This window comes from Amphiprion ocellaris, chromosome 15, assembly GCF_022539595.1.
Source record: "Amphiprion ocellaris isolate individual 3 ecotype Okinawa chromosome 15, ASM2253959v1, whole genome shotgun sequence".
NCBI lineage: Eukaryota > Metazoa > Chordata > Actinopteri > Pomacentridae > Amphiprion > Amphiprion ocellaris.
The window spans coordinates 31,593,326-31,618,387 of record NC_072780.1 but is presented as its reverse complement, the minus strand read 5'-3'; the positions used below and the strand labels follow the sequence as shown (position 1 = coordinate 31,618,387).

Here is a 25,062-nt window from a genome sequence, read left to right as displayed (position 1 = left end):
AAGAACCAGTAAGTGACATTTCAATGAACCTTTGATATGATTCTTTACATTTCTGATCTGTTTATCTTCTGCTTCATAAAGACTGAAATCCAAAACCACAAATTCAAATGTTCATTTAACTTATAAGTGACGTTTCTGAGAACTGAAGCTTTTCTTGAAACTAGTGTTTTTATTGATTTATTTCATAGCTCAACATGAGTGAAAATTAATGAATGAAAAGTAGATAAACAGTCAAACTGAAGAATCTCTGCATTTCATCCATTTTATTTAGGATGAGAAAAGAATTAACAACAACTGAAGCAACTGTGAAAAAACTGAGCAGCTTTATTCAGTGAACCCGAGGAAGCTGGAAAATGTTTCCAAAATGTAATAAAGAAATACAGAAGAACCAGACTTCATTCAGTCGGAAACAAACAGAAAGTCAAAATATTTCTGAGCCTTAACATGAATCCAACTTCACCTCCAAACACCTGAGCTCCGATTTGATCTGCTTCAGGATCAGCACAAAAACTGACGAACAGTACAGTGTTGTAGCTTCTTTGTTTTGGTCAAATTTGACATCAAACTCCGACTATTATTCAGTAAAAATATACTTTATTGCAGCGACAAAATCTGGACCTTTTCCACTCTGATTTCGTCTGAATTCTGAAATCTATTTCTTGCAGTTATTGGAGGAAAATCGGGTTTAAAGAACATTTTAGAGAATCTGTCACAATAGTTTTAGTGATTTCAAAGCTTTATTAAACAGTAAAGTTATTCCTTACTCCACCAAGGAATGCGGTAGAGTTATGTGACGATCGGCGTCTGTCTGTCTGTCTGTTAGCAGCATTACTCAAAAACGGACTAATGGATTTGGATGAAATTTTCAGGGAAGGTCAGAAATGACACAAGGACCAAGTGATTAGATTTTGGCAGTGATGCAGCTTATAGTCTGGATCCACAGATTTGTTAAAGATTTCTGTATCATTGCCAGATAGCAGCACAGCGTCACTGTAACCATGACAAGTGAACACTATGCCAGCTGCCTGCTGACGATCACATGATTGCGATTCTAATACAAATCCACCACTGCAGGCTTATTGGGACTTATCTGTCAGAAATGATACAACAACTGAGCAGCATTGGAGGAATACTGTGCTCTCTGAGTGCTTTTGTTGTTTTCAAGTGTTATTAAAATAAGTAACACTTTGGAAAACAAGGATTTAAACCAGTTTCTTTAGTCTCGTTCCAGATCAAAACAGTCAAATATGTTTAGAAGAATGGTAATTTTTGGTAAAAAGCTGCTGTTTCAGTTAACAGAAATGTCTGATAGAAGCAGACAGAAAAGGTTAAATTGCTGTTGTTTTATTGACAGAAGTGTCAGATCCACCTGTTCTGAACCATCTGTTCGTTAAGAGCTTCATTCAGAGCTGGTTGTAGGTTTGATGTCCTCCTCGAGTTCAGACTCACTGCATGTAAGAATCAGAAACACCTTTTAAAGCATACATGAGTATAAAGGTGCAACAGAAGTTCAGATCATTTCATATTTGCTGTGTGCAGAGTTCAAGTCTGCAGACTCTGTGAGGAATAAAGTCACTCAACAAACCTCACCTGATACTGACACAAATACTGATGGATTGACTGAAAGTTTCCTGTAGGTTAATAAAGTTCTGTCTGCCCTTATCAAGACCGTGAAGTGGAAGCTCTGTTTGATATAAACTTTTTATTTAAAGTACAAACACTTAATGTATCAGCTCTGTGCTGCACACCTCATATAAAAAGTTAAAATGTAAGACTGGTGTGTTTTTTAGCTCTTAGATCTGCTGGTCGTTTCAGCGATTTTCAGCTTCAACATTCTGTTCTGACAAGTGGTTCACTATAATGATATCCATCTTCCTCTGAACTCTCCTCACCTCTCCATGGATTTATCTGATCAGCACCATCATACAATAAAATGCTGATCAAATAACCTATAATTACAGGGTGTTGCTAGGAGTGAAAATGTTTTCTATGAGCTCAGCTGTTTGAGGTAAAAATGATGCTATTTTCTATTCCAGTGTCCCCATAATTCATGATTAATCAACAAATTCAATGGAACGTCCTGAATGGATAGATGTAGAGTTTTACTTTATCACAGTTTCATGGATCGAAGAAAGTACAGGAGATAAAATTGACCCGTCTGTGTTTTTTGTGTTTAAGATGAAGCTGGTGAAAGAGCAGTTTCATTCACTTTCATCTCTGTGTGAGTTGCAGAGCTACAACAATCAATCAGTGAGCTATAAACTTTTAAATCAAATTGCACTTATTTTGATAATCAATAGAGTAACATTTTTAGAAAAATAGACTAAATTCTTCAGTGTAAATATTTTGTGGTTTCTTTTCTCCTCTATGACAGCAAACAGAATATCTTTGGACAAAATAAGACATTTGAGGAAACTGATCCACATTTTTCACTATTTTCTGACATTTTAAAGACCAGACATCTGTCAGAATGTGAGAATGTCCTCAGATTTATTTTTGCCTGAAAAACTCTGAGTCCAAACTGAAGCCTGGTGTTCTGTCATCCTTCCAGAAGTCGCTGTCAACGCTGTCGTCACTCTGCAGCTGCAGATTCTTCTCTTCAGAAGAGCTGAGTAAGTTTCTGTCTTGCTCAGAAATCAACTTAGCTTCTTTGTTTTGTCTCAAAGAGTCACTGTCATCAGTGTTCGGGTCAGAACAATCTGCAGCCTTGTTTTCATTATCTGCTTGTAAATGTGGTTCTAGTTCTGCTCCTCCAAAGTTCTCTCCACCAGCCTCCATGTGTTCAGCTGAGCTGCTATGATGAAGCTGTGAGGACTGGTGAGCACGCTGATGTTTCGTGAAACGATAATAGGAAACAAAGCTGGCGCCACAAACACCACAGCGGTACAGTTTCTTCACATGATTTTCCATGTGTTTGGTCAGATGTCTTCTCCATGCAAAGTCTTTCCCACAAACTGAGCAGATAAATTGTGTTTGTCTTGTGTGGCTTCTCATGTGTTGAACCAGAGAGTCTCTGTCACTAAAACCAGCGTTACACACCGAACATCTCTGGTGACGTCTAAAGTGACAATTGAAATCTTCACGTCTGCTGAATCTTTCGGCACACACTGAGCAGCTGAATGTTTTATTGGCAGTCAGCTGTTCCTTTGTTTGACGATGCTGTGAGGACTCACCAATGCAATCATGACTGATGAGCATTGACTCCTCACTAAAGGTTTTCTCACAGATGAAGCACCTGAGCGGTTTCTCTCCTGTGTGGATCGATATGTGCCGTGTCAGACATCCTCCTGTAGCAAATTCTTTGCCACAGAATGAACAACTGAATGGTTTCTCTGTGGTCGAATGTCTCAGGTGTGTCTGCTGAGCGTTTCTGTCTTCAGGTGTTTTCTGACTCTTCTGATTGTCATCAGAATGACTCCCAGAGTCTTCAAGTTTCTGACATTTTTGCTGCAGAAGTCTGCTCTGAGGAAAAATTTCACCATCATCATCTGAGTCTGATCCAAACCGAGCTTCTCTGAAATTAGTTTTAACAAAAGTTGTTCCTAAACATAGGTCTGGTTCTGCAATTTCATACTGAACACACTTGTGGTATTTGATCTGTGAGTGCCAGTTGAACTTTTTCCCACAGATGTGGCAGGTGAAGCGTTTTTCCCCAGTGTGAACAGACATGTGCATCTTCATAATTAACTTGGTAGTGAAAGTTTTGTTGCAGAGAGGGCAGCTGAATGGTCTTTCTCCGGTGTGAGTCCTTAAGTGAGTCTCCAGATTCCCCTTTCGGCCAAAGATTTTCCCGCACACCGGACAGACAAATGATTTCTCGCCATTACGCCTCACATTAACCACAGTGCTGTTTGAATCTGACCGAGCTTCCCTGGTTTCTCCCCAGTCGCCATCACTGACATCCGTTTCTGAGGGGTCCGAGATCTCGTTGTCAGGATTTGAAACTGGTTTTGGTTCTTCCACAGAGTCTCCCTGGTGGAGCTGTGAGGACTGAGGTTCCTCTTCATTTTCTTCAGTCTTCATGGTGACAGAACTGAGGGTGAACTTGGTGATATCAGTTTCTTCCTGTTCCTCTTTTATACCTGGAAGCTCCAGCTCTTCCAGCTCCTCTTTAACATCTGTTGGCTCTGGTTCCTCCTGCTTCACCACCCTCTGTATCTCACTCTCAGAAAATTTGCAGTGTTTCTCAGAGGTTAAAGTAGATGGAGCATCTTCGGCCTCATTCTTGTGTTCAACTTCAGTCTTGTCGCTGGGGCAGCTCAATGGTTTCTTCTTCATGTTACATCCTATGTCACTCATGCCTCTTTCATTTTTATTCCTGTTATAAGTGAAACCTGACCAGTGTTTCCTGGTCTTTCTCCAAAAGTCACCGTCATTGTCGTCAGGTTCGACAGATGCTTTAGACTTTTTATATGTGCCTCGTTTGAACAGTCCATCTGTGGCTGATGACTTTGCAGGACATTTGTGCTTTTTGAGCTGAAAGTTCCAACAGAATCTTTTCCCACAGTCGATACAGCTAAACGGTTTCACCTTTGAGTGCACAACCATGTGTTGTGTCAACATGGCTTTCCGTGTGAACTTCTTGGAGCAGCTGGAGCAGCTGTATGGTTTCTCTCCAGTGTGGCTCCTCATGTGCAGCTTCATCTGTGAATGAAACTGCCGCTGCAGGCCACAGACTGAGCAGCTCAACATCTTCTTCTTCTCCTGGTGAATCCTCCGGTGTGCTGTCAGCAGCGATCCATCTGAAAACTTCTCACCACACTTTGAGCAGCTCAACATTTTTTTCTGTTTATTAAGGAGGCGCTGAGGTGACTCTCGAACACACTTGTGGATTTTGATCTGCGACGGCCACCTAAACGTTCTGTTACAGACACTGCAGCTGAACGGTTTCACCCCCGTGTGGATCAATGCGTGATATTTTAAATGTCCTTTCTTTCTGAATTTTTTACGACAAACTGAGCAGCTGAAGGATTTCTCTCCTGAGTGAATTTTCAGGTGGTAACTCAGACCAGTCATCTTGGAGAAGCCTTTACCACACAGCGAGCAGCAGAAACGTTTTCCGTCTTGAGTTGCTGATTCGTGTCTGTCCTTCGACTGATTCCGGCGGCCGTCAGTCTCATCTTCTGAACCTGATTTTTCCATTTTCTCCTTTTCATTGTTCATCAATAGCAGCTGCACATCTGAAACACAAACATCACGATGAGTTTATTGTCATAGTGAATCTTCAGTTGCCACATATGTGAGTTTATTGCCAGATTTACTGATAATTATTGGTGTAGTATGTGTAGTACATTTTAAAATTTGATTAATCAATTTGAGTATGTTTTTTTCCTAAATTCTGTATTTGCAGCAGCTCACATGTGAATATTTTCTGGTTTCTCATCTTTCTGGGTTCCTGATTAACTTTTCCACTTTGTTGGTGTCAGCAATCTTTTTAAATTGTACATTAATTGGATTGATTAATTGGGTTAATTAATTTGCATGCAGATAGATTGTTGTATTTGTTTTACTGATGGAGTAAAACAACTTGAAATTTGCAAAATACTTCAAAATACTGAAAATATATTAATTTTGTTGAGATTTCTGAATTTCTAGTATAAACCAATCACAGGTATATATATACTTCCATCTTTTGTCTTTTCCTGTTGTCAATCTGCTGGAATTTTTCTATAAACTTTGTGTGCATTTTATTGCATTTATCTGTACTGCTGTGACTGATGTAATTTTATTTTGCTGTATTTTGTATTTAATTGCTTAAGTTTATTTTTTCCCCATGTCTGTGTGTGATGAGCTGCAGGAGAATAAAAGCTGCCTGTTTTAATAATCCAGGTAAATGTCAATAGTTCTTCAACATTTAATTCAATCTTCTTGGGTTTAAATCCTTAATATGTACAACTCAAAAGATTATACTTCATAACATACGAATGTAGAGAAAATAAATTGGACAAATATGAGATGGTCAGAAGTGAACTTTAAAAAAAAAATGGTATATTTCGGTGCGATGACTAAACAATAACAATTTAATACACCTAAAAACAGTGTTTTGTCGACACCAGAAACTCCAACCCCCATGAGTCTTTGCTGCTTCATGGTAGCGGCCGATGCTAAGCTCCGTTAGCCTGCAGCAGCTACCGGGGACTGACCTGCTCGGTACAGCCGGACTTCGGGCTTCAGCACGGCATCCAGCAGCCTCCTTTGGCGGCAGATCTCCCGCTCTGATCGCTCCACTCGGTCCTCGTAGTCCGCCACGGTTTCCTCCAACAGACCGACGATCTCCTCCGCAGCCGCCGTTAGCCGCTCGGTGAGCAGCGCTCTCAGCGCCGGGAGCTCCGCCGCTTCTTGTCCTTTTTCCAGCTGCAGCAGAAAGTCTTCGGCGGCGGCGCTGATCCGCTCATGGACCGACACCCGCAGCAGCTGCACGGCGCACATTCTGCGGCTTCTCCGCACTCGGAGCCTCCAGAACAAAGAGAGCCAGCGGGGAGGTAAACACTCCGAGTTCCGCGTCGACGACGAGAAAGAAGCAGAGAGAAGAGAACGGAGCGGAGAGAGACAGCGACCCCTGCTGGAGGGAGGCAGCAGCACAGCGGCAGGACAGGAGGGTCTGAGGACAGGTGAGTCTGAGGACAGGTGCGTCTGAGGACAGGAGAGTCTGAGGACAGGTGGGTCTGAGGACAGGTGCGTCTGAGGACAGGAGAGTCTGAGGACAGGTGGGTCTGAGGACAGGTGGGTCTGAGGACAGGTGAGTTTCTGAGGACAGGTGGGTCTGAGGACAGGTGGGTCTGAGGACAGGTGGGTCTGAGGACAGGTGAGTCTGAATTGCAGTTTACACACAATGGACCCTTTAGGTCTTAATGAAAGAATTTAAAAATACATTTCCCAGAAGCCACTGCTCTGACCACAAAAAAATCCCTCCAGACTGTGATTTTTATTGTTGTTACCATTTCCTTGTCTGCATGATTTACTAACATAATTTGCAGAATTACTTTAAGCCTTACCTTTGTTTTTTGTTTTTACTGATTGTCTTAACTGTAGCTGCACATTTTTTTGTTGTATTTACATTCATCACATTATGCACCTAAATTTTAGAAAAATATCTTTGCTATGGTCAAGAAATGCATTTTACATATTAATTCTCACACCTTAGAAAGCAGCTTATTCATGTGTTGGATTAGAGTTAGGCCTTGATAATGGCCTGTTTCCTTACCCTTCTATTGAAAAAAACAATATTTCAGATTCAATTTTTATTTTATTAATTAAATTGCATTATGACCATTACTCTTAAAATTTCCATTATTACTATTTTATTGTTACCATCACATTGTATATTTTTAAATCCTTTTCTTATCATAATTTTATTATTTACTCTATCTTCCAACTCACTCCCAACCCTAATCCTGAATACTCCACTAGTGCTTTCCTTACAGTGATGGATAAAAATTAATAATCAACCTTCAGCATGAAACACATCAGCAACAACAGGATCGATCTGTGCAGCAGAAACACCACACTGCTGAACGCTGTCATGAGTTTTTAAATGAAATATGTTCTTCATAGTCAGACTCATCATCAGAATAATATGTATTCCTCACCTTCAGGCAAACACAGAATCCGTTTTTCTAGATGGAAAACTTAAAGTGACAATTTAGAGTCAGTTTGATCAGTTCTTCAAACAGATTTGTTTAATGTAATATATTTGCACATTTTCTTGTTTCAGGACAGTTCTGACAGAAAAGCTGCAACAATCAGTCAATCAGATGGACTGGTCACACAGCAAATTGTTCACAACTACGTGGTTTCTCTCCTGTATGTTTGATCATGTGATGATTCTCTGACACACTGATGGTATTTCAGCTCTGTGTACCAGGCAAAGCTTCGTTCACACACGCTACAGCTGTAATGTTTGGCGTGTTCAGACATGTGTGACTGCATGCTAGCTTTGTGAGCATATTTTTTCCCACAAATTGGGCAGACAAAGGGTTTCTCTCCAGTGTGAGTCCTCATGTGGATCTTCAGGTGCGACTTGTAAAGACATTTCTGACCGCAGACGGAGCAAAAGAATGGCCTCTCCTCTGTGTGCAGCTTCATGTGAGTCTTCATGTGGAAAACGTAACGAAATGTTTTACCGCACTCAGTACAGCTGTATGGTTTCTTCTTGGCATCATCTCTCACTGCACCGTCAGAGACTCCATTGTGTTTCAGAGAGTTTGAACCCAACTGAGAATTCCTGCCGTCCTTCCAGAAGTCGCTGTCAATGCTGTCGTCGCTCTCCGGCTGCAGATTCGTCTCATCAGATGAGCTGAAGAGGTTTCTACCAGAATCATTTCCTGACTGACGCTGCCTGGTGTCTTTCCAGAAATCACTGTCAACACTGTCGTCACTTTTAAAATACACTCCTCCTATATTTGAGTCTAGATCTGGGTCTGGTTGTCCCACAGAGTTGCCCTGATGGAGCTTTGAGGACTGAGGTTTCTCTTCATCTTCTTCAGTCTTCATGGGGACAGAACTGAAGGTGAACTTGGTGATATCAGTGTCCTCCTGCTCCTCTTTAATAGGCACCAGTTCTTCCTGCTCCTCTTTAATATCTGAGGGCACCGGTTCCTTCTGCTCCTCTTTAATATCTGTGGACGTTAGTTCTTCCTGCTCCTCTTCCCTCTGTACCTCTGTATGGAACTCAGTGTTTTGGCTCAGATCTTGTCCACATGTAAACTGTTGTATGAAAGTATTTCTGTATAGTGTTGTATCGCTCTCGGGGACTTTGTGATGTTTCTCAGAGGTAAAGTGATCTCTTCTGTTTTCTTTCCAACAGTCGCTGTCGTCAGTGTCGGCGTCAGAAGAATCTGCAGTCTTGTTTTCAGTGTCTGCTTGTAAAAGTGGATTTTGTTCTGGTTCTCTACAGTTCTCTCCATCAGCCTCCATGTGTTCAGCCGAACCGCTGTGATGAAGCTGTGATGAACGGTGAACACACCAATGGTGACTGAGTTTCTTTGGGCAGGTGAATTTCCTGTAACAAATGCTGCAACGGTACAGTTTCTTCTTCACATGATTTTCCATGTGTTTGGTCAGATGTCTTCTCCATGCAAAGTCTTTTCCACAAATCGAGCAGAGAAACTGTGTTTGTCTTGTGTGGCTTCTCATATGTTGAACTAGAGAGTCTCTGTCACTAAAACCAGCGTTACACACCGAACATCTTGGGTGACGTCTGAAGTAACAACTGAACTGTTTCTTAGTTTGATGATGCTGTGAGGACTCACCAACACACTCATGGCTGATGAGCTCCAACTCCTCACTGAAAGTTTTCTTACAGATAAAGCAGCCGAGTAGTTTCTCTCCCTTATGCATCGATATGTGCTGTGCCAGATATCCTCCATTACTAAATTTTTTCCCAGAGAATGAGCAGCTGAATGGTTTCTCTGCAGTTGAGTGTCTCAGGTGTGTCTGCTGAGTGTTTCTGTCTTCAAGTGCTTTTTGACTTTCAGAGTACAACAGTTTTGTGTCAGAATGATTCCATGAGTTTTCATGTGTCTGACAGTATGACTGCAGATGTCTGTTCTGACTGAAAACATCTCCATTCTCATGTTTGGTTTCAGTTTTAACATCAGGACAATCTGACATTTTCTTTTCAATATTAGGCTCTCTATCACTTTCAGAGACTTTTTTATTTCTCTGGTATGTGAAACCTAACTGATGTTTCCTAGTCTCTCTCCAAAAGGTACTGTCACTGTCTGCAATGACAGTCTCGGCTTCAGTCGTTTCATCTGTCCGTAGTTCCAAAATTTTATCTGGATTCAGGTTCCAGACTGCTGAAGATCCACTGTACTGCCAGAACCTGGTACGACACTTGTGCCTTTTGATCTGAAAATGCCAGGAAAATCTTTTCCCACAGTCGGTGCAGCTGAACGGTTTCTCCTTTGCGTGTACCAACATGTGCTGCTTTGTGATTCCAATTTGAGAGAATCTTTTCCCACATATAGTGCAACTGTAGGGTTTCTCTCCAGTGTGTTTTCTCATGTGAATCTGCAGCTGAGATCTGAAGCGAGCTTGCAGACCACACACCGAGCAGCTCAGCAGTTTCTTCTCTTGATGGACCTTCTTGTGGGCTGCCAGCAGCAATCTGTCAGGAAATGTTTCAGCACATTTGGAGCAACTCAGTGATTTCTTGGGTTGTTTCCGGCACCGCTCAGATAACTTGCACTTGTGAGCTTTGACCTGCGCTGGCCACCGGAAAGTTCTGCTGCAAACGTTGCAGCTGTACGGTCTCTCTGCTGAGTGCACAATCATGTGATACTTTAAGTTTCCTTTCTGCATGAATCTTTTATTACAAACTGAGCAGCTGAACGGTTTCTCTCCTATGTGAGTTTTTAAGTGGTATTTCAGACTTTGTCTTTGAGCAAAGTTTTTACTACACAGAGAGCAGCTGAACTCTTCTCCCAATGTATTTATTCTCTTGTGTAAGTCCGAAGGGTCCCAGTCTTTGTCGCTGTCTTCCCTCTCAAGTTCAGGAAAGTCTGAATCTGATCCTCTACAGTCCTCTCCATCATGTTCTGTTGGTCTTGGAACTGTGCCTAGTTCCATTTGCTCCTCTTTAATGTGTGGATCCTCCAGGTCCTGCTGGTTTTGCTGGTTGTGGTGGTCTTCATCTCCTTTCTTCACCAACAACTGCTGGATGTCTACAGGAAACAGTAAAAAACAGAAAGTCTTATTTAATTGTCACACTTTTTTAGATATTTTTTCGTCATTTGGCCCATTTTGAGTGGATTTAATCAATAAATTTATTACATTTAAAACAGATTTACTTCCTTAAGTGATAAAAGTTATTTCATGACTTTAGTGCGACACCGTTCTGGCAAAAGAGCTGCTTTTATAATAAAAGTTAACATGGACATGATCGATGTTTTACAGCTTAGAGCAGCTAAAGAATGTCCTTTTCTCCTTATTGTGCGATTGTTCTCTGACTTTGGTAGCAGCTATGAATTCTCTGTAAATACAGAGCAAACCTAAACAATTCTGGGTTATATTATCCTGAATAAAAGTCAAATAACCAGATATATGTATGGAGAAAGCTTTCTTTAACACGTGAATCTTTGTTTTTCTATTTCGTCCTGAGCTGCTTTTTACAGTCACATACTGTTTATCACATTAACGTGAATCTAAATGAAACAATTATTTTTCTTATTTGCAAGAAAATATGTCATTCAGATTGATCCACTAATTATTTGTTATACATTAAATAATAACTGGTCCAATAACATTACAACATTACAACAGTCACCAGCTATTATTGCAAATTATTGTAAATTAAATATTTTGGACTTCAACTTTTATTACATCGACTGACAAAAAAGATTTTTGAACATCAGCTGCTGCATGTTCACATAAAATATATAAATATAATATATAAAGTGGATTCACAATTAACTATTTTTTATACACAGTTATTAAGTCTTAACGACGTCACTGATCAGTCAGTAACTTATTGATGAACATTGTCGTCATTAATAAACCTGATCAAACTCAAAATCTGATTTAAAGAATTAAAAAGGAAGAAAAACGTCTCACTGCGTTTTTACTGTGACCAAATAATTGATAGATCAAGTAACTGATAACCAATACCCGGTAAGCAAAGTCTGAGAGTCTGAAAGTTCAGAGGACCGGAGCTAGCTGCTGGCCGCTAGCTGTTAGCCTGTTAGCCGCTGACTATTCACTGTGCGTTTATCGTTAGCTTAGCACTGAATGTGTAACATGTTTCTCCAGCAGAACAAACCGACCTGTTCTCCGCAGCTCGTCGGGCTTTGAAACCAGATCCAGGAGTTCCGTCCGCCGGTCGATCAGCTGCTCGTATCCCGGGATGGATCTCTCCAAACGGACGATCAGCTGTCTGCGAGCGGAAGTCAGCAGCGGCCGTTTGTCGGAACCTTTGAGCCGCTGGGATTTGGACATTTTCTAAAGATCGAAGCTGTCAAAGAACCAAAACAGAACCAGAACCAGACATAACTGCAGGTTTCAGCCTGATTTCAGCTGCTCCGACATGGAACCGGAACCGGAACGGAAGAAGAAGAAGAAGAAGAAAAAGAAGAAGAAGGAAAAAGAAGAAGAAGCGTTTCCGTGTTAGCGGTGTCAGACTGACATCTCAGCTTGAACCAGAGAACCGATCATCTCGTCTCGTCTGTGTTCACCGAACAGAGATGGATCGGTACCGAGAGGTGCCGGACGGAGTTCTGGAGCCCGAAACGAAGCTACGAGGAGAAGGTTGGTCCTTTTCACTGTCAGAAACGTTTATTCTGCTATCAGCTAACAACAGCTAACGGTCTGCTACCAGCTAATAACAGCTAACGGTTTATTGAGCAGCAGGTTTCTGAGAATAAATGTGTCACGAACAGCTGGAAAAAAAAAACTTTGAAGCAGCTGCGGTTAACCTGAACAGACACAGAAATAACTATAGCAATAATAAGAATCACAAAAGTTTACTTTTGAGTCTTACAAGGTGCTTTAAAAAAGAGCCACAAGAAAACATAAAAAGGAGACGAATGAAACTTTGCGCTGCTGATTTAGATGATCAAACTACAACTGCAGACAGAGAATTAGTTTTTATTAAACTTCATCCTTTCTGTAGTAAAATATTGAATAAAACTGAACAAAGCTGCAGCTTCATGGACAAAATGACCATCAGGATTATTTATCACCTTTATTCATTGATTTTAGTGTCAAAATGTTCACATTCACTGAGTTGATTGAAGTGAGGAGGGACTGTTTTCGCTTTCTTTGAACAGATTTGGCCTCCTGATATCTGTGGTCTGTTTGTTTCCCGACTTTAAAAAAAACAGAAGCTGCATCCCTGAGTTCTTTTGGCTCAGACTCCAAAAACCAGCACCTGATGATCTCAGTGTTCCTGAAGGTAAATTGGTCATTCAGAGTTTTGTATTCCTGAATTTACAGGAGATTTTCTCAGAAGGGAAACTCCATCAGTCACATGAGACTTCACACAGGAGAGAAACCATTCAGCTGCTCCGTCTGTCAGAAGAGCGTCAGATACAGTGGCGACGTCAGCAGACAGTGGCGATGCAGCTGAAAGTGATGCGTTCATTAGTGAAGGCATTAATCAGAAACTGTTGCTTTGCAGCTGTATTTCTAATGTGTGAAAGGGATTTTTTTTTTTTTTATCAGGATGCCCATGAAATTAGTAAAATATATTTTCCAATTTTTCCAGCTGAATCACTTAGTCCTGCATGACTTTATAAAACCCAACATTAACTCTCTGAACCCCACAACCCACCAGCAGGTTTGAAAGGTGTTCCCTTTAGTAAAATTTTAAAAAAATGACACAATTTTTCAGCCAAAAACTGTAAAAAATTAAACGAATCATCAGATTTTCAACTCTCTGATGGCCAATTACCTTATTATCTGCGACATGTGATTCTGTCAGTAAAATTAATGGTATCTATGCTTAAAAGCAAGACATTTCATCATCCGTTCTGGTGTTATTAACAGCTGTGGACAATTGGAAACATGTAGGAAAAGATGATTCCAGGTTTTTACATTTTGTAAAATAATCAAAGAAATGTTTCTTTCTTTCTGATTCTGTGTCCTACTGACAGAAGACATTTCTGAGTTCTCTCTCCTTCTTCATGGTTGTTCTGTTTCCTGTGAGGTGCCAGACTTCAGTTCACATTGGAAAATGAGGCACAGTGAGGAAAAATATAATAGGGGGAAAAAAAGTGCTCAGAGTTGAGAGTTAAAATGGCAGAAATGATGTTGCTCCAGTGTGAGCGTTGAACTCTGATGGTTCTTTGTGGTAACTTAAGCCGAAGATCATATTTACATTAACAGGTTTTTGTTTCCGTCTCAGTTCTACCCTCAGATGTCCGAAAAGTGATTGTTGGGGAGGAGGAGGAGCAGCAGCAGTGGAGCCCCAGTCAGCACATTAAAGAGGAGCAGGAGGAACTGTGGAGCAGTCAGGAGGGAGAGATCACCAAGCTCACCTTCAGTGCTTTCTCTGTGAAGACTGAGGATATTGAAGCGCTTCATCACAGCCAAGGTGAACAGATGAAAACTGAATCTGATGGAGAGGAACCAAAAAGAAGTTCAGATCTACATACTGAAGACAAGGATTCAGATTCTTCAGACACTGAAGTCAGTGACGGTGACTGGGAGCAGAAGAGAGAATCTCCGTCAGGTTTATTTTCCCTGAAAAATAATGAATGCACTGTAATCGATATTAATTGCAATGTGGAGCGATCCTTCAGCTGCTCCGAGTGTGGTCAGAGGTTTGGTCGCAAGCCACATCTCAAAGCACACATGAGGATTCACACGGGAGAGAAACCATTCAGCTGCTCGTTTTGTGGTAAAAGATTTTCTCAGAAGGGAAACTCCATCAGTCACATGAGACTTCACACAGGAGAGAAACCATTCAGCTGCTCCGTCTGTCAGAAGAGCTTCAGATACAGTGGCGACGTCAGCAGACACATGAAGATCCATACGGGGAAGAAGAAGGTGAACAGCAGGATCAGAGACACAAACAGCAGTAATACTGTCATTGCATCAGAACCAAGCAAAAACACAGGTCGACAAAGACATTCAGAACCAGAACCTGACAAAGAACCTGAGACTGCAGCCAGCAACGGCTGCTGGAAAGAAGCCAAAGAGCCCCAATCAGATCTAAACTCTCAGCAGACTTATGAAGTCTCTGTCAGCGATGGAAGAAACAATACTGACAGAGAGTCTTTCAGCTGCTCTGAATGTGGCAGAACTTTCTGCCGCAGAGACCACCTGATGAGCCACGTGAGGACGCATACTGGAGAGAAACCGTTCAGCTGCTCTGTCTGTAACAAGCGCTTCAGCTGCAGTGGGAACATTCTGGCACACATGAGGATCCACACTGGCGAGAAACCGTTTGAATGCTCATTCTGTGGCAAAAGTTTCAGCCAGAAAGGAACTCTGCAGCTACATGAAAGAATTCACACGGGAGAGAAACCATTCAGCTGCCCTTTCTGTGAGAAGAGATTTGCACATAAAAGGAGAATGACACTGCACATGTCTGTCCACACCGAGGAAAAACGCTTCAGTTGCAGTGCCTGCGGCAAAAGATTCACCTGGTACACACAGCTGAAGACCCACAGGTGTGTCGGCGAATCATCGCAGCCTCGCCAGAGCCAATCAGAGAAGAAGGCTTCTCCAAAAGAATCCTTCAACTGTTCTGACTGCGGGAAAAAATTCAGTTTGAAGGGCAACCTTAAGACACACATGAGAATTCATACAGGGGAAAAGCCATTCAGCTGCTCTGTTTGTGGGAAAGGTTTTAAACAAAACGTTCATCTGACAGAACACATGACTATTCACACAGGGGAGAAACTCTACAAATGCAGCATCTGCGGGAAGGGATTCAATAAGAAACTGCTCTTGAAAAACCACATGTGTGTTTAACCTTTAATTCAGTCCACGGATTTGTATTTATGAACAGCGGGGCTGCAGTGTGGCATCGAATTCACAGTTCGGCTGAGAAAACAAGAAAATTGTAGATATTTATGTTTTCATCATTTATTTTAAAAGTTACAAACATTAGGAGAGCCATAAATGTTCCGGTATCAGTGGAACTGCTGCGTCCTGTCAGTACAAACATCGTTTTTACAGTGAAACATCCAATAGATACAGCTAAAGAGTCAAACAGTGCTCAGAATTTTCCTGCATGCATTATCTCATTGTTAAATCATGTTCAGAAAGATATTCTAAATATACATCCAGTTAAAATGACAAACATCTAGCTGCTGGTTGTGTGTCTAACTCCTCAAACAGCCCAACTGCAGACAAGCTCGACTGTGTTTCAGGTTAAACGGTCACATAATGTTGTTTTGACAACAACAGTGGGCACTGAGTGGCGGTTAAATTTCACATCATGTTTCTAACCTGAAGAAGAAGAGTCAGCAGGGTTATTCCTTATGAGATCAGTCAGTCTTCCATCCTGACCTCCTCAGAATCAGCGGATTCTTTATCTACAATAACTTTAGTATTTTCAGTGAACCCATGTAAAGTTTTACCTTCATACTATTAAGTACATAGAGGTGGGTCCAAAGTTTTTCCCTCTTTTAACTTATTTCTCCCAGCACTCTTGCAGCAAATCGGTTTTACATCCAGTCCAAGTGTCAAAATCATAAGACAGCATCCAGTACAGTCATATTTTAACTTTGGTGAATATCTTGTGTCTGTGAAATGCAGAAACAAATTTATTGTTGTGTTTTCTGGAACAGTTTAATCTCATTACTAAACCAGTTTGCAGCAATCTGAGCTTGTTTCTGGATCTTTCAGATTCTCCTCTGATAGTACTCGGTTCTGGTTCTGTTAGTTTGTTCTGTTTTCATCCTCAGACTGTGAATAGCACAGATGATGTGTAATCTTGGCATCAACACTTGACTTTTCTATAGAGCAGAAAATGACGCAGCAGGAATTATTAGGGTGTGAATTTCTCCAAGAAATATAAGCTCAGATTTTATTTTTTTTTTAAAAATACGTCCATAGTAGAAGACATTTATTTCACAGAATGAATCATGTCTAGAAGATGCTACCTTCATGGTCTATAATTGTTCTACCAGCCACCTACCAACATGCTGATATGAGCCTTGAAGGTTTACCCAGAATGCACTTTTAAAGGTTTCTCTGGTGAATTATCAGAAAACAGAAACACATCCAGGGTACCAATGATTGTTTTTATGACATCCCATAATACTGATGATAGAAGTTAGTTACAGAGAAAATGACCAGAAATCAGAATTAGTGTTTAGACTGTGACACCTGGATGGATGTAAAACTGATCTGGTGTCAGTTTTTACTAGAACTCAGATGTTTCTCCTCCTAAATGTCATGGTTCTATCTGCTGGACTGATGAAGTTCTGAGGCTCAGAAATGATGGAAAAAATCCATCAAAAACTGATAAATCTGAACCCACCTCCATGTGGGTCTGGATATATTCATATTATGAAGGTAGAACTTTGATTATTGAATAAAGTTACTGGAGATGAAGAACTAGATGATTCTGAGGATGTCAGGTGGAGGTTTTTCAGATTTGCTTCATTTTACATTGAATGATTCTCCTTCATTCTGTTAGATAAAGCCTGACTCGCCCTTTAAAAAAAAAAGTGTGTTAACTGGTGTTTCTGTCTCAGTTTCTTTCTTCTGTTTGCTGTTTTTCAAAGCTACAAATAAAGTTGATGTTGCTAATCAAATTCTTCATTCTCCTCTCCCAGCATCATCGTCATCACAACGCTGTATCTGTTCTGGCTTTGTTCTCATTCCTTTTGATGAAAGTCAGCCAGCTTCAGCCACTGTTCATTTTTAAATGTCATTTTTATCTGTAAATTGGTACAACTGCCCTGAAACCTGATACATAAAATCCATCAACATGTTTGTTTGTTAAAACTTCGGACAGATAATGTGCTGTTGGAACACAAAGTGAAAATACTCATGTTTTTATGTAAATGTACTTTAGGCATCAACAGTAAAGTGGAGGTTTATTGAGGCAGATAGAAGCTCAGTTTGCCAAGATTTGAATCTGGAAATCTTTGTTAGAGTGAAGCTGCTGCTGCTGGGTTTTATTTAATGAAGAGAAGTTAATTTTTCACATTGTGGAAAATGAGAAGTTTTCCTGGTGTGAACGGGAAGAAAAAAACATGAGGTGATAAAGTAGCCCTGGATACGGTGAGTTGTTTACATGTTGTTATTTACAGTGTGTTTAGCGTGAGAAATTTGTGCCAAAAGGAATTAATGAGCTAAAATCTGGTGGACTGAAGGATTATTACAGTTTCTTTGGTAAGTTTTCATTTCATTTTTGTAAGCTAATCCATTGTTAGCTAGCTAGGTAGCTATGACATGCAGGATATTGGTCACTTTTCGATGATAATGAGCATCTGAATGAACTTAATCTGTCTAAAGAAACTGATGTGCTCAGACTGGAATTAAAGAACAGTTCTGTCAACCAGAAATTAGTTTTGCATCACTGACTGAAGGGTTTTAAGAAGAGAGGTAAAACTACTGCAACTGAAAGAACTGAACTGAAAGAAAAGTATTTTTAAAGTTACTGTAATCTGATTACTTGGCTTTAGACTGTCAGAACAAAAGGCTTGACTTTCCTTCATTATTGAAATGCTGCAAATGCTTCATTTCTGCAGAATTTTAAAATGTAGAACACATGTCACATCATTCTATGAATTGTTTGGAAGCAGACTGGTCTGACCAGCTTTCTGTAGTTTATGAGAAAAATAGGTTTAAAGTGTTGTGTTTTAAAGAATGGTCTAACATTGGAAGCACCACTAACACTATATATGGATTGTGGGTTAGACCACTAAAATCTAGACCATAAAATATTACAGAAATGATATAAAACTCAGTTTGGATCTTTTGTGGGTTCGACCACTCTACTTCTCACCCCCTTTTATGGGGGCTACAAGAAATGTGTATTTCTTAATTTGATAAATCAGTGGGATTTTAGTCGTGCAGAACTCCAGACCTTGTTTTGAGAAATACGCATTGAACACAGGTAGCTACCGCACAAGTTACTGTGGTTGCAAATGTTACCATTTCCTCCTCATTGACTCTCCACGTGTGAAACAGTCAGTTTAACTTACCTTGTTCCAATGACAAAACAATTTACAGTCGATTATGTTAAAAACACAGACAATGCCTGATTGTTTCAGTGTCATTGTATTCAGGACTGATGTCAAATTGTTAGTGTTTGAAGGTGTGACTTCAAAACGAGTTTAAATGTTTCATATTTAGTTTGAATGAAAAGCAGCAACACAAAAACCACCTATTAAATCTTAAACATGTGGAACACAAACACTAAAAACAGAAACTATATGTCTGTTAAAATCAATGTTTAATATGATTTTAAGGGCACAAGCAAGTGAAATATTTCTCAGATGTAATGGCACATTCTGGCTACTGTGGAATAAACACAGATTGATCAGAGCACTGGAGTCAGTTATGTTCTTTTATCAGCCAGAGTCATATTTACAGATGATGGTCACAAATACAAGTGTTTATTAGCACATTATTCAACAGCTTGCTGCTTGAAAGCTTGAAACAACTGCAGAGAGAGATGCATTCTCGTTAACCATTTGAACACCAAACAGTTTCTGGGCGTTCTTTTGCTCCTTTGTCTTTTTTCCGCACTGCGGCTCATATTTTCACTGCAACACAAAGTCCTCTATGGAAACAGAACAACCGTGGAGAAGAGAGAGAACTCAGAAATGTCTTCTGTCACTACGACACAGAATCAAGGCATATAAAAACCAGAGTAAAGAAAAAAGTTAAATAGTTTTGACTATTTATTTTACAAAAAATGAAAAAAAACTGCAATCAACATTTCCAAGTGTCACAGTTGTTACCAACACTGAAAAAAAATGGAGCCTCCACACACTATATATATTAAAGTAGATTTTCAATTAGCTTCCGTGTCCTCTGCTCTGTGGAAACACTGCCTGCAGTTCACCTGAAAACTCTGAATTTTCACTGTTGGTCAGAGCTGAGTCACTCACAGAGAATCAGCTGTGAGTATTTTGTTTTGTACAGAATCTGATTAGAGCGAACAGTTTCAATAGGTTAGTCTGGATAACTGTATAATGAGACATGCAGAGTAAATGGACTGATTTTAAGCTCAGTTATGGTTCATTTTTGTGATAAAGCCAAACATGATGGATGATTTGTCAGGAACCATCAGTAAGTTTAAATATTTTTTTATAGTTTCTTGCTGATAAATAGTGTCACTTGAGAGATCATTTGAAGATATCATGCATTTTACACCAGCCAGAAGGTTCTAGAATTATGAGAATGAAAAGAAATGTGACCTCCAGAGTTTCTGAGACCTTTAAACAAAGTCTTGAATCATTTTTTCCCTCTGTGCACTTCCAGGTGCTTGGTCAGACCTCCCCTTTGAGCATAACTCTTACCACAGATAGAGCAGCCAAATGGTTTCTCTCCTGTGTGAATCCTCATGTGTACCTTCAGATTTCCACGCTCTACAAAACCTTTACCACACACCGAGCAGCTGAAAGGTTTCTCTCCTGTGTGAATTTTCATGTGCTTCTGTAAACATCTGTTCCACGAGAAACACTTCTTGCAAACCGAACACCTGAAAGGCCGTTCTCCTGTGTGACACCTCATGTGGGCCTTCAGCTGCCCCTGAAAACCGAACCTCTTCCCGCACTCAGAGCAGCTGAAAGACTTCTGGCAGATGTTCCATCCCACATTGTTGACAGCGACTCCAGGTTCAGAACAGTGTGACGTCCAGTCAGCAGTACCTGGCTGCACGTGTGGCTCTGCTTCTGGTCCTCCGACAGGGTGTGTGTTCTGCTCGGTGTGGCTGTGATGAAGCTGTGAGGACTGAGGAACACACTCGTGGCTGTTGAGTTGATAAAGCCATGTGAACCTTCTGTTACAGACGCTACAGCTGAACATTGGGTCTCCTCTGTGGACCACCATGTGTTGCTGCAGATTCCCCCTTTGTGCATATCTCTTCCCACATACAGAGCAACCAAATGGTTTCTCTCCTGTGTGAATCCTCATGTGTACCTTCAGGTTTCCACTTTCTACAAAACTTTTACCGCACACTGAGCAGCTGAAAGGTTTCTCCCCAGTGTGGATTCTCATGTGTTTCTGCAAACGTCCGCTCCATGAGAAACACTTCTTACAAACCGAACACCTGAACGGCCGTTCGCCTGTGTGACACCTCATGTGGGCCTCCAGCTGCCCCTTAAAGCCAAATCTCTTCCCACACTCAGAGCAGCTGAAAGACTTCTGGCAGATGTTCCATCCCACACTGTTGACAGCAACTCCAGGTTCAGAACAGTGTGGTGTCCGGTCAGCAGTACCTGGCTGCACGTGTTCTAGTCCTCGTTCTGGTCCTCCCACAGAATGTCTGTAATGAAGCTGTGAGGACTGTGGTTTCTCTTCATCATCCTCAGTCTTCACAGAAACAGGACTGAAGGTGAACTTGGTGATTTCTGCCTCCTGCAGGCCTTGAAGCTGCTCTCCCTCCTGACTGCTCCACAGTTCGTCCTGCTCCTCTTTGATGTAAGGAAGCTCAAGGTCCTCCTGGTCCTCCTGGAACTCCTGGTTCTGCTGGAACTCCTCGTTTTGCTGGAACTCCTGGTCCTGCTGGTCTTGCTGGTCCCCCCAGGACTCCTGGACCTGCTGGTCCTCTTGGACCTCCTGCTCCGTCTGGCCCTGCTGGTCTTCTCTCCTCACCGATAGCTGCTGACCATCTGCAGGACACAGACAAAAGGAAAATCATTGCTTTATGATGAAACTTGAACACAATCAGTGACAATCACTTGTAACAACTAGTGCTGTAACATACATGTATTTGTGCCAAAGATTTTGCTACAAGACTTCTGGTTCAGTAAGCATAGGTTCTAAACTAATACAGCAGCTACATGTGTGGAACTTTTTTTGCAGAATCAATTTGAAAATCTGCATTTCCCCCTCACACTTCTGGTGAACACAGACAAACCAAAGCTAAACTAGCATTACAGAGTTTAAGAACACTACTCAGTTAACTACAATGACGATGGCCAAAGATGGTGGCTTGGACTAAAGCTGTGTGCAGACACTGTTAAATTGCAATCAGGTTGTATGTCAGACTTCTTTACTCAATGGACCAAACTCTGATTTTGTCTACCATTACACTTCAAGTAATAACTAGGGATGGCTATCTGAAGATCTCTAGGGAACTCTTCCCACATCTATTACACGAGGCAGGTGGGTAGGAGAAGGAAGAGCACATGCAATAGCTACAAAACATTTCAGTACTGGACCTTCATCAGGCAAATAGTTCATCAGGTAAATAATGAACTATTTGCCTGATGAGGGTCTTTTTTGTATCTTATGTTCTCAACAGCAATACTACTCTAACTAATGTTGCTTATCGATCTGGTACTTTAACAGTACTCTTATCTGTACTTTTTTTTTTTAAGAGAAAAAAACAGGAACAGAATAAAGATTGCTTTATTTTCTCCTCATTACTGTATATAAATTACCATTGTTGAGCATCACTTTGCAAGAACATTGTTTTGAACAAATTACTATGATAAACTTTAATGTGATAATTGAAATGTACAATAAATACAACAAGAAAAGCACTCAGCGAGTACTTCGCCAAGGCTATTCATTTCCTCATATGGCATTGTCAGAAATGCAGCATTTGTTTATTAGTTATTGATGATCAGAAATCACAGCAACATAGAATGTGTTCATTTAATATAGATGTACCCACAAACAAAATGACGGTGAGCACAGGTGTGTGTACGTTATGTACGGATACCGAATCGCGTGACCTAAATATGTAGCGGGAATTGATGGGACTCAGAAACACCCCCACAATTTAATCAACTGTTCCTTGGATCATTTCCAATGGATAAGTCCTGATAAGTCCTCAGTGGTGGATTTGTAGCAGGATCACAATCATGTGATCGTCAGCAGGCAGCTGATGTAGTGTTCACTTGTTGTCATAGTTACAGTGACGCCGGGACGCTAACGTTAACAAATCCGTGGATCCAGACTATAAGCCGCATCACTGCCAAAATCTAATCACTTGGTCCTCGTGTCATTCCCCTGAAAATTTTATCCAAATCTGTTAGCCTGTTTTTGAGTAATGTAACCAACAGACTCACGCCAACACAAACCAACGCCGATCGTCACAGAATTCTGCTGCGTTCCTTGGCAGAGTAATAATTATTTACAGCCAAAGAAAGCAACCTTTTGAGCAAATCACTTTATATACCCTAATGTGGTGTTGATGGGATGATCAGAGCCTCACAGGTTTTACTCACAAATAAAATATTCTCCTATGTGTTCCATTAAACTCTATCAGAATTCCACCAAAATTCCTCCGTCTGTATGTGATGAAGTTTATCTGAAAGTTTCTACAGTTTGATCATCTTTCTGTTGTCACATATGAAGTAGTGGTTCCTGTTGTGGGAACAGCTGTTTTACGCATCAACTGTAGTGAAGTTTAATTGTACTTTAGAACTCAATCATCACCTGTACGTGCACATAGACCCCACCAGCGCAACACAATGTTCTTACTCTCTAATTGTCAGACCTTATTGATCCTATGGTATTTGAAAATTCTGCATCAGGGCATGGTACTTGTCACTACAAATAAAATATACATTTTACAGAAGAAGTGAACATAGCTATGTGTAATATCACAAACACCAAATGATTCTAAACTGTATCCCCTCACAGTAATCAGATTACATCTAACAATAGAGTATTGTCTCTGTAAACTACCAGTTTATATTTCATATATTAAACGCACACATTATCTCATTGTATGAGTTGTGTAGCTGCTATAAATGGCTTCTTCAGGGTCATCAGATCCCTGCAGTTACAGGAAAAGGAATAAGAACACTGAAACTACCAAGTTTGATAAACATTCACAGCTTAGACGTACATAAAATGAAGATTTGGACAAACTAATAGTCGAGCTTTGAATCTGTAATACTCTCCTCACACCAAAAAACCCAACTGCAGCAAGAGACAAAGAACAGCTGCTCTACATTTAAACATCCGCTGACGTGGCTTCACCACATCCACCCTGAAAATGTTCCTGTTTAGGGGACTGCTGGAACAGATTTATGTGTTTTCAGCCTTTAATTAGAACATCTTAGCCACAACAACAGCAGGACCACCTAGCAGGCTAACAGGCTGTTTACTTCAATAGCCAAAGCTAACAGTCTCAGAAGCTGTTTAACAACAACAGCTAACAGGCTGTTTACTTTAATAGTAGAAGCTAACAGGCTGTTTACTTTAATAGTAGAAGCTAACAGGATGCTTACTCTAATAGTAGAAGCTAACAGGATGCTTACATTAATAGCGGAAGCTAACAGGCTAACAGACTGTTTTCTATTCTATTCTTTGACACAGCAGCTAACAGGCTGTTTACTTCAATAGCCGAAGCTAACAGTCTCACAAGCTGTTCCAACAACAGCTAACAGGCTGTTTACTTTAATAACAGAAGCTAACAGGCTAACAGACTGTTTTCTATTCTATTCTTTGACACAGCAGCTAACAGGCTGTTTACTTCAATAGCCGAAGCTAACAGGCTAACAGACTGTTTTCTATTCTATTCTTTGACACAGCAGCTAACAGGCTGTTTACTTCAATAGCCGAAGCTAACAGTCTCACAAGCTGTTTACCAACAACAGCTAACAGGATGCTTACTTTAATAGTAGAAGCTAACAGGCTAACAGACTGTTTTCTATTCTATTCGATGACACCGCAGCTAACAGGCTGTTTACTTTAAGAGCGGAAGCTAACAGACAGTATTCCATTCTATTCTTTGACACAGCAGCTAACATGCTGTGTATAGAGGGTTAGCGGCCCTTAGCTCAGCACCAACCTGCCTTCCGCTGCTTTTTCTCCGCCGTTAGCAGCAGCAGGTCCCGGTGACGCCGCTCCGTCTCCTCGTACTCCCGGATGGTTCTCTCTAAGTGTCCCAGGACCTCGTCCACAGCAGCCGTGAGCCGCTGGCTGATAAAAACCTTCAGACTCTGCAGTCCCGACATTTTGGTTCTCAGTAAAAACAGAACACGGAGGACTTTCACAGTCTTTGTTGATCGAGTCTTTATTCAGACGGTCGCTGTTTCCCTTAAACAAAGCAGCTCCTCCTCTTCTTCTTCTTCTTCTTCTTCTTCTTCTCTTTCGACTCTTCTTCTTCTTCTTCCGGTTTGATTGGCGGTTTGTGAACCAGTTTAAGGTGCTGCCGCCGACTGGGCTGGATGTTGGAACAGGAAGTTGGCAATAAACTAAAACTAAACTAAATACGGATTAAATCTGATTCGAACTGACTGTTGCTGGCTGCAGTTTGAACAACATCCATTTGGGTGTTTTTATTTTATGAAGTGTTTTATTGAGTCCTGTTTTCAGACAGCTGATCTTATCCGGTCTCCACCTGCACTCCTAACACCCACATGCTTACATGCTTTGGGATGTTTTAATAATGACTTCTGAAATGGTTTAAAGTTTTTTGGCCCATATGTAAACCATTTTTGATGAATATATCTACATCTTCATTTC

The 25,062-nt window shown here is 40.8% G+C and overlaps 4 protein-coding genes across 6 annotated transcripts; 1 reads left to right on the top strand and 3 right to left on the bottom strand.

Moving 5' to 3' along the window:
* Positions 1 to 301: 301 nt before the first annotated feature.
* LOC111575236 (zinc finger protein 91-like) lies at positions 302 to 7,160 on the bottom strand. The gene is made up of 3 exons (XM_023280238.3): positions 7,138 to 7,160; positions 6,144 to 6,847; positions 302 to 5,180 (listed from the first exon to the last, which is right to left on the bottom strand). The coding sequence occupies exons 1-3, from the start codon at positions 7,158 to 7,160 to the stop codon at positions 2,491 to 2,493; spliced, it is 3,417 nt and encodes a 1,138-aa protein (XP_023136006.2). The 3' UTR covers positions 302 to 2,490.
* Positions 7,161 to 7,226: 66 nt separating this feature from the next.
* Positions 7,227 to 11,937, bottom strand: LOC111575233 (gastrula zinc finger protein xFG20-1-like). Its single transcript, XM_035952816.2, has 2 exons — positions 11,766 to 11,937; positions 7,227 to 10,667 (listed from the first exon to the last, which is right to left on the bottom strand). The coding sequence occupies exons 1-2, from the start codon at positions 11,935 to 11,937 to the stop codon at positions 7,786 to 7,788; spliced, it is 3,054 nt and encodes a 1,017-aa protein (XP_035808709.2). The 3' UTR covers positions 7,227 to 7,785.
* Positions 11,938 to 12,077: 140 nt separating this feature from the next.
* Positions 12,078 to 18,754, top strand: LOC111575234 (gastrula zinc finger protein XlCGF57.1-like). 3 transcript variants are annotated; one of them, XM_023280236.3, is made up of 3 exons: positions 12,078 to 12,246; positions 12,822 to 12,892; positions 13,844 to 18,754. In XM_023280236.3, exon 3 carries the CDS (start codon positions 14,041 to 14,043, stop codon positions 15,415 to 15,417), a length of 1,377 nt encoding a protein of 458 aa, XP_023136004.1. In that variant the 5' UTR covers positions 12,078 to 12,246; positions 12,822 to 12,892; positions 13,844 to 14,040; the 3' UTR covers positions 15,418 to 18,754. The 3 variants fall into 3 exon arrangements, with proteins under 3 accessions (XP_023136004.1, XP_054873968.1, XP_023136003.1); XM_055017993.1 differs by having other exon boundaries at positions 12,768 to 12,892; XM_023280235.3 differs by lacking the exon at positions 12,822 to 12,892.
* An 86-nt stretch (positions 18,755 to 18,840) lies between these two features.
* LOC111575235 (gastrula zinc finger protein XlCGF57.1-like) lies at positions 18,841 to 24,679 on the bottom strand. Its single transcript, XM_023280237.3, has 2 exons — positions 24,386 to 24,679; positions 18,841 to 21,245 (listed from the first exon to the last, which is right to left on the bottom strand). Exons 1-2 carry the CDS (start codon positions 24,549 to 24,551, stop codon positions 19,867 to 19,869), a joined length of 1,545 nt encoding a protein of 514 aa, XP_023136005.2. The 5' UTR covers positions 24,552 to 24,679; the 3' UTR covers positions 18,841 to 19,866.
* Positions 24,680 to 25,062: the final 383 nt, after the last annotated feature.